Source organism: Misgurnus anguillicaudatus, chromosome 20 (genome assembly GCF_027580225.2).
Source record: "Misgurnus anguillicaudatus chromosome 20, ASM2758022v2, whole genome shotgun sequence".
NCBI classification, from domain to species: Eukaryota; Metazoa; Chordata; class Actinopteri; order Cypriniformes; family Cobitidae; genus Misgurnus; species Misgurnus anguillicaudatus.
The window spans coordinates 15,675,382-15,693,711 of record NC_073356.2 but is presented as its reverse complement, the minus strand read 5'-3'; the positions used below and the strand labels follow the sequence as shown (position 1 = coordinate 15,693,711).

General features: G+C 38.7%; 2 protein-coding genes across 2 annotated transcripts in view; one reads left to right on the top strand and one right to left on the bottom strand.

Moving 5' to 3' along the window:
* Window positions 1-846: 846 nt before the first annotated feature.
* Window positions 847-17,963, bottom strand: spag1a (sperm associated antigen 1a). Its single transcript, XM_055219596.2, has 8 exons — window positions 17,486-17,963; window positions 16,512-16,611; window positions 15,803-15,955; window positions 13,128-13,282; window positions 7,446-7,587; window positions 4,048-4,174; window positions 3,403-3,529; window positions 847-1,541 (listed from the first exon to the last, which is right to left on the bottom strand). Exons 1-8 carry the CDS (start codon window positions 17,847-17,849, stop codon window positions 1,537-1,539), a joined length of 1,173 nt encoding a protein of 390 aa, XP_055075571.1. The 5' UTR covers window positions 17,850-17,963; the 3' UTR covers window positions 847-1,536.
* Window positions 2,889-18,330, top strand: part of parp10 (poly(ADP-ribose) polymerase family member 10) — a 31,495-nt gene continuing 16,053 nt past the window's right edge. Inside the window, exon 1 of the mRNA XM_055219594.2 lies at window positions 2,889-2,992. Within this exon, the coding sequence (XP_055075569.2) occupies window positions 2,937-2,992 (56 nt within the window). The 5' untranslated portion in view covers window positions 2,889-2,936. The remainder of the gene's footprint in view (window positions 2,993-18,330) is intronic.

The window sequence follows — 18,330 nt, the reverse complement described above, 5'->3', positions numbered from 1 at the left end:
TTTTTAACAATAGTATACAAAACCTGATATACTGGATGTCAGTGTTTGGTAGCCTAAATATCAAACTTTTTTATTATTATTATTATAATTTAAAGTTGGGTAAGTGCAGCTTTCAGAACTGTCACATCTGTAAGGTTGTTTTTTTCTCATAAATGTTTAAAATAAATATTTTTTGAAGAGCCAAACCTTCTCCATTTGTTGGGTATTATTGCTTCTGGTTTGTGCATTTTAGTTCACAGAATTCCCAAAGTACGTTGTCTCTAAAAACTTTTTTGTCACATCCATATAAAACACATTTCCTTTATTTGAAATAGAAACACGAGCACCTAACAGCCAACTTAACTCAAACCATTTAAGTAATCCGGTTGCATTAGGCCATTTAAGTTTTAAAACACATACATTTCAGCACTGTGAACCTGAGTTATGTACAATTATACACAAGTAGTGTGAACTTAAATATAAGTGCATAACTGCATATGACTCAATTTGTTTAAGTTCACAGCACTCAAATGTAAGTGCTCCAAAACTAATGCAATCGGTTTACTTAAATGGTCTGAGCTCAGTTAACTTTTAGGTTTTACAGTGAGTATATATGACTTATATTTTATGATGTCCAGACTCTCATGAGTGATTTAGCAGAATATAAACACATGGTTCAATTGGTAATAAAACATTCTCTGAGAAATTATATTTTAATTTTTGACTAAAAAATGTGACATCAATAATGCTGGAATTGCTCACCTTTATTTTTATTTTTTTTTTAAATCATTTGTTTTTTAGCTCATTGATTGATATAACATGTGCTGATTGGTTTATATATTACCCGAACAGAAAACAATTCACCTAGAACTTTATAAAGCAATTTATTTATTTAGCTCTTGCAAAGTTGGTCATCTGAAATATATTATTATTTGCTGACATCCTGAAGAAAAACTAGATCTAATTTTAGTTTACATTCATTCACATATTGTGAAATCTTGTTTTCTCTGTGCGTAATGAAATCGTGGTACAGCTGAACAAGCAAAAATAACTAAGCAACTTTCCTACTACATGGGACAATGGAATAGCAATTAAAAATATATTAAATCCTGAAAAATTAAAATTTTCTATACAGTTCAATTTGTCCTTAAGTGTAATAACACTCCATATGTGAGCCACAGCTTCATATGAAAGGCACATTCTCTCTTACACACATCAGAATTGCAGTCTTTCCCATCTGTGCCCAGCTCATATGTGCCTACTGAAGCCATGGTTAGAGAGAATAAACTGTTTGCATGCTTTGTGTTGTCAGCATTGCATCAGAAACAATATTTCTAGAAGAAATAGAAGTGAGATTTGATTCAAGGGAAATTTTAGTTGCAGCGTATGACAGTCTGCATAAAGATGAATAGATCCTCCTGACGGGACCACGCGCTCTCTGACTTCCAGGACTCAAGCTGGATTTCTCCGACTCGCTGGATCCAACGTTTCTGGATTTAATGAAGGAGGGTCTGTTCTTCCTGTAGCTTTAGTTTATTTAATAATTTATTGCTTCTGTCAACCTACAGAGAAAAAAATAGTTTCATTGTAAAATGTTGTGCATGCTTATGGTAAAGTCAGTTAATGCAATGAAGTGCTATTTGCTAACGCTGAACCTAAAGCAGGGGCTCTCAAACTTCAGCTTTTGCGATGACCCTTGTGTAGGGACCTTCTTAAAGAAAAAACATAGTTTTACTATGTTCTTACCTAAACTTACTTGAATTAATACATACCTATCTTTTTTAAATACGTGCACTTAATCTTTGTACGGCGCGTCGTGAATGTGTTAGCATTTAGCCTAGCCCCATTTATTCCTATGGCTCCAAACAAAAGTTTTATTTTGTGCCACCATACTTGCTCATGTAACATTCTTTAAATAGAGAAAACATGGAAGTGTTAGGTGGCTTCTAAATTTGGAGCCATAGGAATGAATGGGGCTAGGCTAAATGCTAACACATTCACGAAGCGCTGTACAAAGTAAAAGTGCACACATTGAAAAAAGATAGGTATGTATTAATTTATCTAAGTTAAGGTAAGAAAATTATTTACATAATAAAATATTGAAAAACTGTGGTGTTTTCCTTTAAAGGACACTGCCCTAGTGATAGCTAGGGATAATTTTTTACTCTTTTCCCCGATTTCACAGACAAGGCTTAAGGTTTATATATATATATATATATATATATTCAAATACATTTTTAAAACGTTACTTTGTAAGGTATTTTGGTAATACTGTTAATCTGATAATGATATTTGTATTTATCCAAATCTGTGCGCACATTGGTCACTTTTTATTCAGCTGTCCAATCACGACGGAGGAGAGGCGGGACAAATACTACACCGACAAACCGGAACATCTTACGTTTACTACTCAACAACATGACAGGTATAGCTTGTCTTTTACTATATATAACACCCCGTGATATTATATCACAATATTAATACGCATTGATTAAACAAAATCAGATACTTATATCAGACAGTACCTCCGTGGATGTTTTATTTTTGCAAACAAGGCACATTTGCGCTTCTAAAGCGCCCTCAAGTGCTCGTTTTTAGTACAACGCCTTCCGTGACCAGACGCTCGAACCTTTGGTGCTCTCCGTGATTTTACCTCAAGTTTAAATTAATGTTGTGTTCACTGCATATGAATTTTTCGTTTTGTTTTTACTTGTAGGCCTATTTAAAATTAGGCATTGAATTGTTTTGTGTTTTAAAGTAAAGGAACTGTCCTAAAATGAACTAGGCTGATCACATGGATTTTTTTTCTTGCAGTAGGCTGTGTATATTGGGTAAGGCATTAAACTTCTTAACTTTATTACTTTAATTTTTGTTTATATTTACTGACAATCTGTAATCCATTATAATTTAGGACCCTTCAATATTTTGCCGTTATTTTGTCACTTATTGGGAGCAGTATGCTAGCTGGAGCCATTTACTTCAGACAGTCACGGCACGGACGGAAATTAAAAAGGTATGTATAGACTTATCTAACACTAGGGAATACGGTGAATAAGCTAAGTGTTCCTTTAAGGTGAAAACATCTTGCACCAACATATCTTAACATATATCAGTGTCATTGGTTTGTCTCAATGTGCACACCAGTATTGTTTTTGTAATGTATGTTTGTAAAAATTACTTAAATGCCATAATAAAGGCTAACTAAGGCCTAGTCCTGGATTAATTTAAACTCTGTTCGGAAAACTGCCCCATAATGTGTTAATAGTATAACAAAAAGATGTATAAAAAATGAACACATCCTTTAGAGCTAGTTTTTAGGATGAATTTCTGTCAGAAACTCATTAATGATTATTTAGGACTCGGTCCTGATCGCCCTGCTGGGGTTATGTATATTATCCCATCCTTTAACCGGTGACACCTTACCTTGAGCATCAGTTAACAGGGTTTCTCTAAGCAGGTTAGTCACCGTCTCTAATTCTTGCTCCGCCTCTTGCACCTTTGGGTCCAACTGCAGTACTTCCTGTAAATCAGTGCTGGCTGACAGGTAGTCCTTTAATAGGAGATACTTATTATATAAACTGATTGCAAAATAACTATTGTACATGTATGATACATGATAGACTATTTAGATCTATCAAAATTGTACATTACATTTTTTACATAAAATCATCCTACATAATATAAAAAATATTCAGTGAAAATATAACAGAGTATTGACGGAGTAAAGCCATGTTAAAGATTGAAATTAAAGTGATTAATATCAAACTTAGATGCTCCTCATCTCATCATTAGATTTCACAGACAGTCACATTCGCTTTGCAATGAATAAGTCTTATAGCGTCCAACAAATTACTGGAAGTGTCAGACATTTTGTCTCACAGTTATGCAACGTGACTACTAGTAAGATCTGACTGGGATTATATTGTACAATCTGACAAGCAACAATTGTGTTGTGCCCTCAGCTTTCGGCTACATACCAACTTGGTGCATACAGAATGTAAAAAATGCAAACAACGAAAGAGGCGAATTTCTTGAAATAATCATTATGTTGTTTATGAAAGCAATAACCTTCAAGCCTTTGTGGGCCAGAGCTCGTCTGTAAAACGCTTTCTTGTTGTTTGGCTCCATCTCAAGTGCAGAGTCACAGTCCTGTTTGGCCTCCTCATAACGTTCAAGCTTGAGATAGCACAGCGCTCTGAAAAAACACATAAGAGTTCAGCAATATAGCCTGACTGCTCTCTCATTGGCTGTTTTTGCCAGAGTTAATAGCTGACTGAATCGGTTTCTCTGAGCAGATCTCAGCACTTTCTAGAAGGATTGGACTTTACTGACGGGAAAAACTGAGACGGGAGAATGTGAGGAACTATTAAGGGCTTTTGTTGCCTCCTTTAATTACGTAGAGTAAAAACTGCAAAGCACATAAACTGCAGCTATCTTTGGAATAGAAATATACAATATACTACATAGCTTATACAATACATCATATTTACAATACCGGTATACTACGTTTTACATTTGGCAGACACTTCACAGCATATTCAAGCTATCAATTTTCATCAGTATGTGTGTTCCCTGGAAGTCAAACTCATGACCTTTGTGTAATATTGTATATGTAGTATGTGTGATAGATAGAACAAACATTTCAAACTGTAGTAAGATACATTATTAGTAACATTTTTACTAGGGATGCACCGAATCCAGATTTTTTAGGTTCGGCCGAATCCCGAATCCACCGTTTAAGATTCGGCCGAATCCGAAACCGAATACCGAATCCTACTCGCATCCTTATTCCAACACAGTAAAACACATTAATGAAGTAAAAAACCTCCACAGCAGTGTATTTTTCATTTTATTTAATTTTAACTGTACATTATGCCAGGATGACAAGTTGGAAAAACTATTTTGACAATTACCATAAGCCTATGCATAATGAAAGCGAAGCGTTGCGACACGCTCGTTTTTCCAATAAGCAAGCAGCTCCGCGCTGAAAACTATATTTAACTTTGAGTGAGAAGCTCCGCTCGTCAATGTCAGTCTTCACACGGCCGTCCAATTACAGTGGAGGAGGGGCAGGACATTACCACAGCAACCAACCGGCTCGCAGCTGAAGCATCACAGCTACCAAGCGTTCGGCTGAAAAACAGCTGGCATTTGGGGTCCTCAAGGCGTTTTCAGCGGTGTTTAAAAGTTTTGGTGTGTCCAGCTGACCGAAAGAAAAAGCTCATCTCCACGTCAGCACCCGATGTGTGTAATCAACGGCTGCGTGACGTCGACCAGCGTAGCGCAAGCCTAGGGTTCGGTTCGGTGGAAAAAAAATCTAGGATTCGGCCGAACCCGAACCCCGCCAAAAAGCCCAGTATTCGGCCGAATCCGAAACCGAATCCTGGATTCGGTGCATCCCTAATTTTTACCCAGAAAAAAGCACAAAAAAAAAAAATATTAAAGGAGTGTTAAGGGGGTCGCACACAGGACGCGCAGCTCAGCGCTGCTCCGCGTCGAGTCGCGTCTAGGACAACTCGGAGGCGTCGTAAACCGGAAGTGCACATTAAATAGCGCAAACTTAGTCAGATGGCGTCTACTTCAAAATGCAAAATATACATTAGCAGCCAATGTTAATCATTAATGATTTGGGACAAATATGATGTTATTTAATGTTGAACTATCTGAGTGGCGCGACAGGTATTTGAGCAACTTCCTGAGTCGTGTACAGACGCCACCTGTCGACGCCGGTGTACATATACTCATAGAAAACAATGTGTTCAATTTTTTTTAGAGCGTCGCTGTGCGGTGCTGAGCTGCGCGTCCGGTGTGCGACCCCCTGTACACCCCAAAATGAAAATTTGCCCATAGTTTACTCAAGCCATTCTAACCGTGGGTTCACACCAGCTGCGTTTGAGGTGTCAAATTCGCGTCTACCGCATCTAGTTTGCTGCTTGAACATTTTGAATTTACTCGCTTTATTCGCGTGTAAAAGCCGCTCGTGAAAGTCTCATCGAGACATTAACACGGAAATTCGCGTAATAGGAGAGGCTTTTGTGACTCCGCTTGCTGCCTGTAATTACTACTAGAGCAAGCTCCCGCCAAACTCTTTTCCCACGGCAACACTCAATTCACGCCATTTGCGCAAACTAGACCATGAATGAGTCGGAATCGCGTCTACCACCGCCGCGCTAAACGCCTCATTCGCGACGCGAGACCTCCACGAGCGTCTTTACATTGACTTAACATGACAATCACTCGCGCTTGATGCCTCTACCGTGGCTGGTCTGAACGCAGCATTAGTGTATGTTTATTAAATGTTATGCAGTTATTAAAAGTCTAAAACTTTTTGTGAGGAATATATTTATATTTCATACTTAATAAACTACGAACATTCATGAGAGAGAGTCAGTTGAAATATAAATATTCTCCTTAAAAAAGCTCATCGCTTCACTTCAAGTGACATGAATTTGTGATGGATGGATGTATGTGCATTTTGGAAATGTTAAGTACACATTAGTTGTAAGTGAGGTTTAATTGTTGTTTATGTCTATGTGGTGTTTTAAGACAAACCATGTGCAGTGCTATTTCATCATTCAACACCATTCCTGAGTATTTTCTCTATAATATTACAGTTTGAATCAGGCATTTAAGCCACCTTTCCACTGCACACGACATACGGAAACGACAGTCGGAGTTCTCCCCCTAGTGGCAGTCGTAATGAAGTTTCAGTTTAATCGTATATGGGAGAGAAGCTTGTTGAAATACATCACTTCCGGTCGGCATATCACATGCAGTTTAGTCGCACAAGTTCTAATTTTTTAACGCATCCAACCATCAAAACGGATCCAATATTTACGCATCCGCAAATGGTCGGTACGCATCCGCTTTGCGACTCTCCATAGAAAATGAATGACTTCCGGCTTATCGGCCGTCGTTTGTCGTGTGCAGTTGAAAGGCGGCTTTAGAGACATAGATATTATGTATGGATGCTGCATAGACTCGGTGCTGAAACACTTGCAGCACAGTGGTTTCAGCTCTACTTGCTCTACGTGTAGTGTGAATGCCCTAAACTGTTAACAACATCAGCGCAAAAATAATAGTCCTGCAAACACACAAGCTTACAGGGCTGGGTACCGAACGTCGAAAAACTCAGATACTTTGAGTATCAAAAAATGATCTATCTTTCGGTGCCAAATTTCGATTCCAAAAGCCAAGCGCTGTGTCTGTGTGAGCCTGTACGATTGGCTGTCCACCACCACGTGACGGGGAGGATTTCTGAATAAACTCGCAGTCACCCAACACAAGTGTATTTAGGATGCGATATGCGAAATATACAGAAAGGCTTTGTGACAGAAAAAGGAAAGTCATACACCTAGGATGGATTGAGAATGAGTAAAATATGAGCTAATTTTTTCTTTGATGTGAACTAATCCTTTAATGGCGTTGTTAAGGAAAGCATGCTGGTCAACAGCTTGTACTTGTACCTGTTAGTGTAGATGGTACATTCACTGGTTTTGATGGCCAGACATTCAGTGTATTTGACCGCAGCATCATGAAACTGTCCTTTCTTCACCAGGTCATTTCCTTGTTGTTTCAGGAGTGTAAAGCGAGCTTCTGTTTTTCTGGCTGTGAAAAGAGTACAGTAGAGTTACAATACAGAGATCTCTCACCTTCCCTTTTTCATTTCTCTCTTTTACACTTATCAGCTTATCGGCCACGTCATGTCCAAAATCAATATAAGATACATTTTAGATATAGATAATGATTTATTTTAGGACCAGCTTTCATATTTGGTAGTATTTCAGCTAATGTATAAAAACATTACAATATTGTGTTTTATCACTATATAAAAATCTAGATTCTAACAAAATAAAAAACAACAACCTCACAAGAAAAAAAACATATACTTCATACACTCAAATATGGACACACCTGTGTGATAAAATTAGGACTGTCAAAAGATTAATCACGATTAATCGCATACAAAATAAAAGTTTGTGTTTGATTTTGATATACTGCACTTCCGAGGATGCGCTAATTCTTAATAAGTGTTCGGATTGTCACGTGTGCGGTCCCCTTTTCCAAAATATGTGTCATGTGTTTGGAGAGATCCCGTGTGCATCACGTGTTTTGTCAAAATAAGTGCCTGCTGGAGACGCGTCAAAACCGTTTATGATAAAAGAGACGCTCGTGTTCCCTAAATACACGCAAGACACTCCCTTAACTGTAAACTCTGATTACGCATGAGATTATGCGAGTATCTGGCACACGCGAGCGTCTACTTTCAAGTTCAAGGCAGCAGGTTCTTATTTTGGCGTGACACGTTATGCACACACGGTCTCTCAAAGCGCAGAACACATATTTTGAAATGACGAACCACACACATGACAAGCTACATACATGTTGTGACGAACTTCGCATCGTGAGCTTCAAAAAAAGAAGTCACCAGCCGCCACTGATATATATATATACTTTATATATATATATATATATATATATATATATATATATATATATATATATATATATATATATATATATATATAAAACACACACACAAATATATTATGCAAACACAAACTTCTATTTTGTATGCGATTAATCGCGATTAATCTTTTGACAGCCCTAGTTTAAATTAACTGATAAAAAGTTAAAAAGGTTCATTTCAACCCAACTGTTAGGTTTGTCCATATCTGACACAACCATGGGTTGAAACTAGGCATGGGCCGGTTACCGGTTTCAAGGTATATCGAGGTTTTAACAGTCAAGGTTTCAATACCACTAAAATGTTCTGTGATACCGTCTCCAAGGTATGAGGTGTGTTTATACAAAATTCATTAAATCATTAAGTCATGTGATTGATTTGATGTTTACATTTAATATACATTACGGAATTATTATTTAGTTTTTGAAAGCATATTATAATTTAAAGGCTTTATTTTTAACTGGCATCTGAAAATAACACATTTTAGTGTTGCAATGGCAATACCGCAACACTGTGAAACCGTGTTATTTTCGCTAAAGGTTATCATACCGCCAGAAATGTCATACCGGCCCATGCCTAGTTGTGAAATCTGGGCTAAAGTTTTATAATCTAATAATGAGTTTGGGGCATAAAAGTTGGATTTCACAGTAATCAATTTATTTTTTGATATGACCTTACTCAGTCAATAAAGATATCAAGGTTATATTTAGTAATTATGTAATGATTTATGTAGAAATCACAAAAAATAAATGCTTTTAGTTGGGTTTTCACAGGCAGGGTCACAAATATGACCACCTGACTATGCAGTGTTTCCCATACATTGATTTATTTGTGGTGGCCCACCACAGAATTAACACTGGCCCCCACAAATAGAATTTTCATGATTCCCATTTACATTTTTATTTCACTATTTAAAACAGCTTAATTTGGCTTAAAATATAATTTGATATATAATACAGATCAAATACAGATACAGATCAAAGAGTAGAAGTGAAACATATTTCAGGTGCCAACACTAGATCAAACGCAAACACGACATGATGACGTCAAATATATGCTAATTAGCGGGTGACGTCATCACCACCACAGTCTCTCAAAATCCTGTGGGAAACACTGCTATGTATAAATGAGAATAACCCAAAAGTCTTCATTATGCTTGCCATCAAGTCAATGGTTCCTGCATCTAAAGACAGTTACAGTAAAGCAGGTGTTGTGGCAATAACATAACTCAATCAGTATGATATCATCTCTCTTAAGGGATAGCAGACCAAAGGTTGTCCTATTATTAATGTGATCAGAGACTAATGTACAATGTGTGATGATGTGGGTATTTCCTTCTCTGGTTAAAATGAAATTGGAGAGGTTGTGTTCCATTACGATGAGAGCTCTATGTTACGCTTTTACATAATTGATTGTCATCAAGCACAGAACATCCATGCTGACAAATGCTCTTAGTTCCAGTGTGTGCCTTTAACTGTTTGCATAATTATTGTAAACATGAAGAACAGAAAATGAAAATGTCACACAGCTATGTAAAATATGCCCAATCCAATGAGAACTCACAACTTGTTTAGTAGAAATCTATGAGCTGTCTGACAGCATTTTTAAACATCACCTGTATCATCATCTGTACCTCATATCATCCCAAAGCAATTTCTTATAGCTTGTGTTATAACTCAATAGCACGCATAAGAGTCAGGGGTTTGATTCTCGGAGAGCTTACATGGATGCAATACTTTGTTTTTTGATATGCGAGTCTACATGCTGTACAAAAGAAACAAGATGATTACACAGTATTTGTTGGATGCTGCTAAATCTACCTTATAAGCTAGGTAGATAAGAAGGTAGATAAGCTGACAAACAGTTTTTTAATAAAGCTTTCAACGCTGCTTTGCCCCGAATTCATGTTTTTTAAACTTTAGTTTGGCTTTGGGTTGCGGTGTTACTGTCAGTTTTTTACTAAATACAACCAAAAATGCAATTAGTTTTCTCACTGCTTGTCTCTTAAATGCACTTTGCTCTTTGCATGCTGACAGAAAGGTTTACAAGCTGTGTTTAGTTTAAGAGATAATGTTGTTGAACAGTGATAGACAACTTGAGTTGGACTCGTTTTCACAGTAAGCACAGGCGATTTTTAAAACGGTTACCCGCCTTGTGCATTTCCAGTTAATGTTAAACACCTTGTAAATATGCAAATGAGTTTTAACCCAGGATTCAAAATTTCAAGTGTGAAAAATCTTAGTAACACTTTACAATAAGGTTTTATTATAAACAGTAGTAAATGCATTAACTAACATGAACAAACAATAAACAATATAGTTTTTCAGCATGTATTAATTCTTGTTAAAGGGGTCATATTATGATTTTTTAATATGCAAAATAAGTCTTTGGTGTCCTTAGAGTACATATGTGAAGTTTAAGTCAAAATACCCCACGGATAATTTATTATAGCATGTTAAAATTCCCATTTTGTAGGTGTGAGCAAAAATGTGCCGATTTTGGGTGTGTCCTTTCAAATGCAAATGAGCTGATGAAATGCAAACACTGAGGCTGTTTACATTTGGTATTAAGATAAGTTTTCGTCGATCGGATCACAAGTGGACAACGCTAAAGACAGGTGTAAACGGTGTTCAAAACGTTTTTGAGCTTCTCCACTTTCGACCACTTTCAACCACATTCAGAGGCTGTTTACGCTTGGCATTAACAGCCGTTTTTGTCGATTCAATCACAAGTGGACGATGTTAATGCCAGGTGTAAACGCTGTTCAAAACGTTTTGAGCTCGTCCACTTTCGACCACTTTCAACCACATCCAGAGGTAGTCGAAACCCCTTTCGATCGGATTGCTGTTGTAGTGTAAACGCACGTGTGCTTGAATGTGTTCGAACAGCCACACGGACCGCCTTCTCTCCGCCCATTTATCTAATCTGAGGTACTGAAAACTATGTTTTATGTCTTTTCTGACTACTGCCGCGAACACACGGTGTTAGGGTGGCCGTTCGTGCCAGTTCTGCCGGACACGTCCTGAACATGTTTTGGGGCGCGTTCTCCGGAAGTCGCGTTGCTCGACTGCATACGTCATCGAGGTTCTCCCATTTCAGTTAAAATACATTAGAAAATTAAGATTTATTTCTTTTAAGACATACAATTATTGTAGTTGCATTATTACCTTGAAATGTAACGGTTGCTTTTCTGAAATTAAACCCAAAATATTAAACCTTGATGACGTATGCGGTCGACCAAGGCGACTTCCGGAGAACGAACCCGAAAACATGTTCGGGACGTGTCCAGCGGAACTGGCACGAATGGCCACCCTAGACGGTGTACAGCTCTATCTTTAGGCTTTCATTGATAAAACTAAAGCGGCTGCTCTCCGCGTCTTTCATAAGTTTCATTTTGCAAGCGTGTGAAAGTTGCGCGATCTTATTTAATCAATTGTGCTGAAAATTCATAGAAAGCTCTTAGATATACATGTACAAAACACCGTGCAGCATGTTTACTTACATGCAGCGGACTCCGACATAATATTAGTTCACGTCCATTTAAACCCGTCATTACTCCCGCTAGTGTTTAAATAACAGCAGAAAGATGGATTTAAATACCAGGTGTAAACGTGATGTGTCTCTCTTGTCCACTTGTGATCCAGTCGACGAAAACACATCATAATACCAAGTGTAAACAGCCCCACTGATCACAATGATGATGGTTTGTTGCAATTGAAAATCAATTATTTATTCTTTTTTATTCTCTCTGCACTAAATGGCCGTGCCGTGGTTGGATAGTGCAGATTAAGGGGCGGTATTATTGTAATTGGCCTTGATACCTACCTCACAAAACAACCGAAATCTAAACAACCTAATGCTTGAAAAGAAAAAAACTGGGTTACCAAAACTGAGTTACCATTACTGGGTTGATCTTTTTCACGTTTTCTAGGTTGATAGAAGCACTGGTGACCTAATTATAGCACTTAAAATTGGAAAAGTCAGATCACGCTTTAATAAAACACAAATAATGTTAGTTAATAATACAGTTATTCATGTTAGTTCATGGTACATTAACTCTTTCGCCGCCATTGACGAGATATCTCGTCAATCAAGAGAAAACGCTTCCCCGCCAATGACGAGTATTTCCGTCTTTCCGCAATACCGCCAGATGGCGCCCTTCCGCAACTTTTTAAACCCGGAAGTATTTTTTTTACTTTACTTGAACTCTGGTAATGGTGCTTGTAAAGAAATTTGCAGTTTCCCACAGATTTAAGCCCAAATAATTATAAAAATACCCAGCAAGCATTTTTGCATTTGACGTGTGGACTAGAACAAGGCAAAATCTGGGTTGTCAGTGAAAATTTAATTGCTGTCTAACTGTTGTCCAAACATTAATGAAATTAATAAATAAATGAAACCAAACATCTTGTAATTTCTGTTGACTTTGCGTACATGATGTAATATCATACATCTCACAAGTTATTTTATGGCAGAAAAACAACTTTCAAGTTGATTTTGGCTAGAAGTGGGTTACTCAGCCAGACTAAATTGGGTCAAAAGTTAACCTAGATGGTGATATCACGGCTACTGCTTGCTGGGTCCAGAAAATCATAGAGTCCAGAAAATCATAGAGTTTTTAAGCTCATAAAGACACCACTCAGAAAACTCAAGGAAGTGCATATGATAAATTGAAACTCACTCTTCTCTTCTTCTGCTCGGGCTGCTCGAGCCTGCAGAACCTCAGCACTGGGTTCTTCTCTACTGTGCTGCTGGGCAGATAGAGGAACCATTGGAATCTCCGGAAGCTTCTCGCGCCAGTCAGGACCGTCCTGTTCTATCAGCATTTTAGTGATTCTACAAAGTATCACAAACATATACCAAACATATGACATGACTGGAATTTATATTATTTAAAACATGGTACATTTATTTGATAAGCATGAAAAACATGCGCAAAGCATGCCCCATTCAGACAGCCAGCGACCAGCAGTAGCAGAGCGACACAATCTCATTCATTTCAATGGAAACCTGCCGACATCTGGCGACACGAGCGAAAGTGACCGTTGGCGACCGCATGGGTGTGTCCAGCAACGCGAGAAAGTTAAGAAAAGTTTAACTTTATGCAAATGTTGAGCGAATTTCGGGAGCGACTATCAATGAGAACGAAGCAGTGGAGTTCACGTCATCCTTCTCTCGTCAGTTACTGGAGTAGATGGTACTCATTTGTTTATGACAACCAGATTTAAGCACGTCTCATTGAAAGAGACGGGCGACACACAGCGATAACGTCGCTGGCTGTCTAGGGCGTTTTTGCACAAGTTAAAATAAATTCAACTCAAGCAAAAAATTCAGACAGCCAGCTACCAGCAGTAGCAGAGCGACGCAGCCTCATAAATTTAAATGGAAACCTGGCGACTTCCGGCAGCATGAGCGAAAGTGTCCGTTGGCGGCCAAATGGGCATGTCCAGCGACTCGAGAAAGTTAAGAAAAGTTTAACTTTATGCAAATGTTGAACGAATTTCAGGAGCGACTACCAATGAGAAAGAAGCAGTGGAGTTTACGTCATCCTTCTCTCGTCAGTTACTGAAGTGGGCGGTACTCATTTGTTTATGACAACCAGATTTAGAAAGTTAACGCCTAATTAAAAGAGATGGGTGACACAGCGATAACGTTGCTGGCTGTCTGAATGCGGTATGACACTAAGTTAAATCCCGCAAGTAATCTAGAGCGATTAACGCAATGCCCTGCGTTTGGTGTGATTTCGATTCGCTCTCGCGGTACTTTGACATTGTACGAGGCCATATGAAGTCGAACACACCAAACACACCTCTGGCAACAGAAGTCCAATCTCCCAGTTAAAAGAACCGATCATCAATTGATGAATACCGAAGACTTGCGATGCTCTGTATATAGTCGCGTGAGGCACTAAACGACCTCGAATGTGTTTTAGCGAAATTTGAGCTTAAGACACAAAAGTTATAGTATAGTAGATGTCAGGTTTAATCGTTGGTCAGAAATATGTTGTTAAATTGTAATTTTAGAGATATCTGTAATTATTTTTCTTCAAGTTGAAAGGACTTGTCTTGCATGACTGAAAAAAACTGCGGAGGTCTTTGATATCTTGCAGTCAAGTCTAACTGTCTTGTGCAATTTTGCATCTCAGGTAAATTTTTGTTTTCAAGCTGCTTAGATATTATAAAGCTATTTTACACTTTTGTAGTGCTTTGGAATTGAATATGTTTTTTAAAAGTCGCCATGAAACCGTAGTAGCGATTGTCTTGTTTTCTCTGTGTTTATCTAAAATATAAAAAAAAACTAGGGCTGGACTTGAATTCGTCCATCGAGAATTTATTGGATTGTTGAAGTTGGGTCATGGTGCTAATCGCTGTGATCTTTTCCCGGTCCCCCCCACCTGCCATACCATATGACCGGAAGTAAAAAGAAATCATTTTGAGGAGGTGATGAGGGCTGTTTCTCAATTCCAAAAACTCAAAGAACGGACTTGCGTTCTTGTGGAGATCGGTCTTGCCAGGCGACCTTGGAAGAACGAACTCAGAAGATTGCGAGAACGCAGAACGCACTTGTGAGAATTGAGTTGTGTGCGATCTTCCTGTTGGTCACCTGACCTCCGCCATTGTTTTTTGGCGCAATGACTTCTGGGGCGTAAAGCGAGTTCAGTGCAAGTCTGCACTCAATGCATTCTCGATATCAAGAACATGCGTCCTCTGTACTTGCGTTCTTGAGAATTGAGCCGTTTCTCAATGTCAAGGATACTTCCTTGGCAGGACTAGTCCTTACAAGTCACTTCCTTCAGAAGCTAGGCGAGGCTCTTCTAAAGCATTCGGAGAACACATTAATGGAACAAGCTAGCAAGTGCACGTCATTGCGTCATTACGTCAGTAAAAAGGTGTGCTTTTGGCGATGCGCTCATAGGATTGTGAGTGATTTCAGCGCGCAAAGAGCGCAAAGGATACACATATGCATCCGTTCCTGTATATGGGATATTTCTTGAATGAATGACTCAGTCCTTGGCTGAAATTCCGAGCATATTCAACATTGGAACAGTCCTTCGATAGATCTCGATGACGTAGCATCCTCGAAATTCTGGCTTTCGAGGATCCTTACTTGACATTGAGAAACGGCTTTGGAATTGAACTCCAATGGTTAATGATGACGTATAACGAGGAAGCAAGATCGCTGAAGAACGCATATTGAGAAACAGCTAATATTTCATTTTTGATTAAAAATTATGAGGCCACATCAATTAAAAAAAAATAAAGCCACAACCACAATATTCCGAAACAAATAACAGTTTTTCATTTCTACTTTAAAACATGTTTAGCAAATGTAGGATTTCTCCCCATGTAATAGTACCTGTGTACACTGTCATGAGCAGCCTGCACATTGATATCTATCTGCAGCACTGTCTTGTAATCCACATAGGCCTTGCTGTAGCGTTCCAGAGACTCGTAGGCTAAAGCTCGCCGGAGGAGAGGTTTCAGTGAAAAGGGGTGGAGCTCCAGGGCCCTATAAATAAACAGGATGAGACACAGCGGATCAAGATCTTTTCTGATCCTGTACCCTTCAATGAACTCTGTAACAGTACATAGCTGCAGCCAAGATCCATTCATAAATCTGATGATGGCACTTATTAACATATAGGAGCTGAATATAGTTATAAAGAAGACTATATTTTTCTTTATCATATAAAAATCTCTTTACATTTTCAGACCAGACGTGTTAGTGTGCTGTGTCTAGGTGTATAATAGGATTACAAAAACAAAGGCACAACGTCATACAAACAAGATGAAGGAAAGTACAGTATAATAACAGGACAGAAAGCTGGTGTAAAATTGTATATTGCACTTCATCTGAACAGAATAGGCTAATAACAGAGTGCTGAGTTTCAGTATCAGTTCTATTAGTCGGCCGGTAAAGCTCTTTACCATGCAACTAATCATTTGAGTCAATCCACGCCCTAAACACTAACCATTATGCAAAGGATGAAAGTGTGCCTCGCTTTCTCTGGCTGGCCATTGAGCAGCTTGTGTTTATATTGTGCACATGTAAATGTGAAGTTAACCTGGTGCAATCCTGAATGCAGTCCGAGCTATTGCCGTCTTTCAGGAAACACGCGGCTCTGTTGGAGTACAGAATACATAGATCCTCTGGGCTGTCAATACCTGAAATACAAACACAGCACTGAAACTATAAAGCAGCTGCGGTTCTCCATGGATACGCGGAGGAGTGAGATTACGGTGACCATTCATTCTGCAATGGGCCGAGACTTTGTTTGGTCACCTGATATCATGTTACGTACAAATTAATCAGAGAATAAACATGCAGAGGAAGGTGACGGCACATATCCAAGCCATCGTTACGTAACTTTCCTGGGCACACCCACAATGCAATGTGGAGGAAGTGAGTCGCAGTCTTGTGAAATACTTCATTTCTGTTTCACTTGTGAAATGAAACCCATACCTCTAAAATTCAGTGCATATAAAGTGAGAAAGCTCATTTCCATATGAAATCTAGACAGCAAAACCTCTGTACGAACCGGTATGGGATACCTCCCCCTGCGTTACTCAATGCCAATATCAGTCCAATGTTTGCGCAATAGATGCACACGTTTCAATTCTTTGTGTTAATGGGAAAAACCCAGTGTATTAATGTCAAAAAACTATAAATACCTTTCCAAAAATATTCTATATATAATTATATACTATATTCTAAGGCATATTTCATGTATTATTCATTTCAAGATACTTAAACAGATGTAAGGGGTACAAGTAGTATCTATTTAAGTACCTTGAATTAATTATATTGGATAAATTAAAAACCTAGTACTTTCAAGTCTATAAAATGATCATCAATGAACTATAAAAAATATTATCTGTCACCTTCCCAAAATAAACAAATGGTAATTTGCTTAAAACAAAAACTAATGTCTAAGACATATATAATGACATGACCACTAGAATCTATATTTCTATAAATATAATAAACTGGTAACCCTAATAAATATGTTAGACATTATACAGTATACTTATACCCCACCAGCTTCTAAACATCCATCGATGGCCTGTGTGTATTTCTCCAGCGCATCTCCAAACTGTCCGTTCTTGAACAACATATTTCCCTCATTTTTAAGCCGGGCGAGTGGTGGAGGAAGGGCCCCACATGGGGCATCCAGATTACAGCTCTCCGTAGCGCCAGGTCTGACGGCAGGACTGCATGACTGAGACCCATCCTGGTTGTTGTCGGCTGGAAGTGTGCCATTCACTGCCGTGCTCTTCCCTTGGACTTCCTTTGAGTTGGCTGTGGTATTCCCATGACTCCTCCTGCCTCCCGGGGTCCCAGGTTGATAGTTCGGGCCCCCTCCCTCACCTTGACCGGGGGCCTTCTTCTGTGAATTCCCCATAGCTGCGCTGGGTCCCTACCACGGTAAACAGAGCTTTGGTCCTCACGTACGCACGCATACACACGCACTCCCTCTCTTCCTGTTCCCTGCGCAAACTGTACAGGCTAAACCAGAACCAGGAAGACACGCCTCCTGCGGGCGCACTGAGTTGTGACATCATGGAGGGGGGAGGGGCTGCAGTGTTGCTGCAGAGTGGGGGTGGTTCTTGGGAAGCACTCATGCTGTGAAACAGCAAACAGGGGAGTTCAAAAGGCCCAGCTGTATTTTCGGCTGAGATTTTTATCGGCTGAGACATTAAAGACGTCCTCCTGTGATCATAGAGATTCAGGTCAACTATTAGCTGAATACCAAGCTTTAATATTTTGAAATTAGATTGAATATCTGGGATTTTCTTGGACATGGAAATATATGTGAAGAAAAACAATGTGAAATTTTCTGTTTGTCAGCAAATTTATAATATTGAACATTTTAGAGTCAGTTT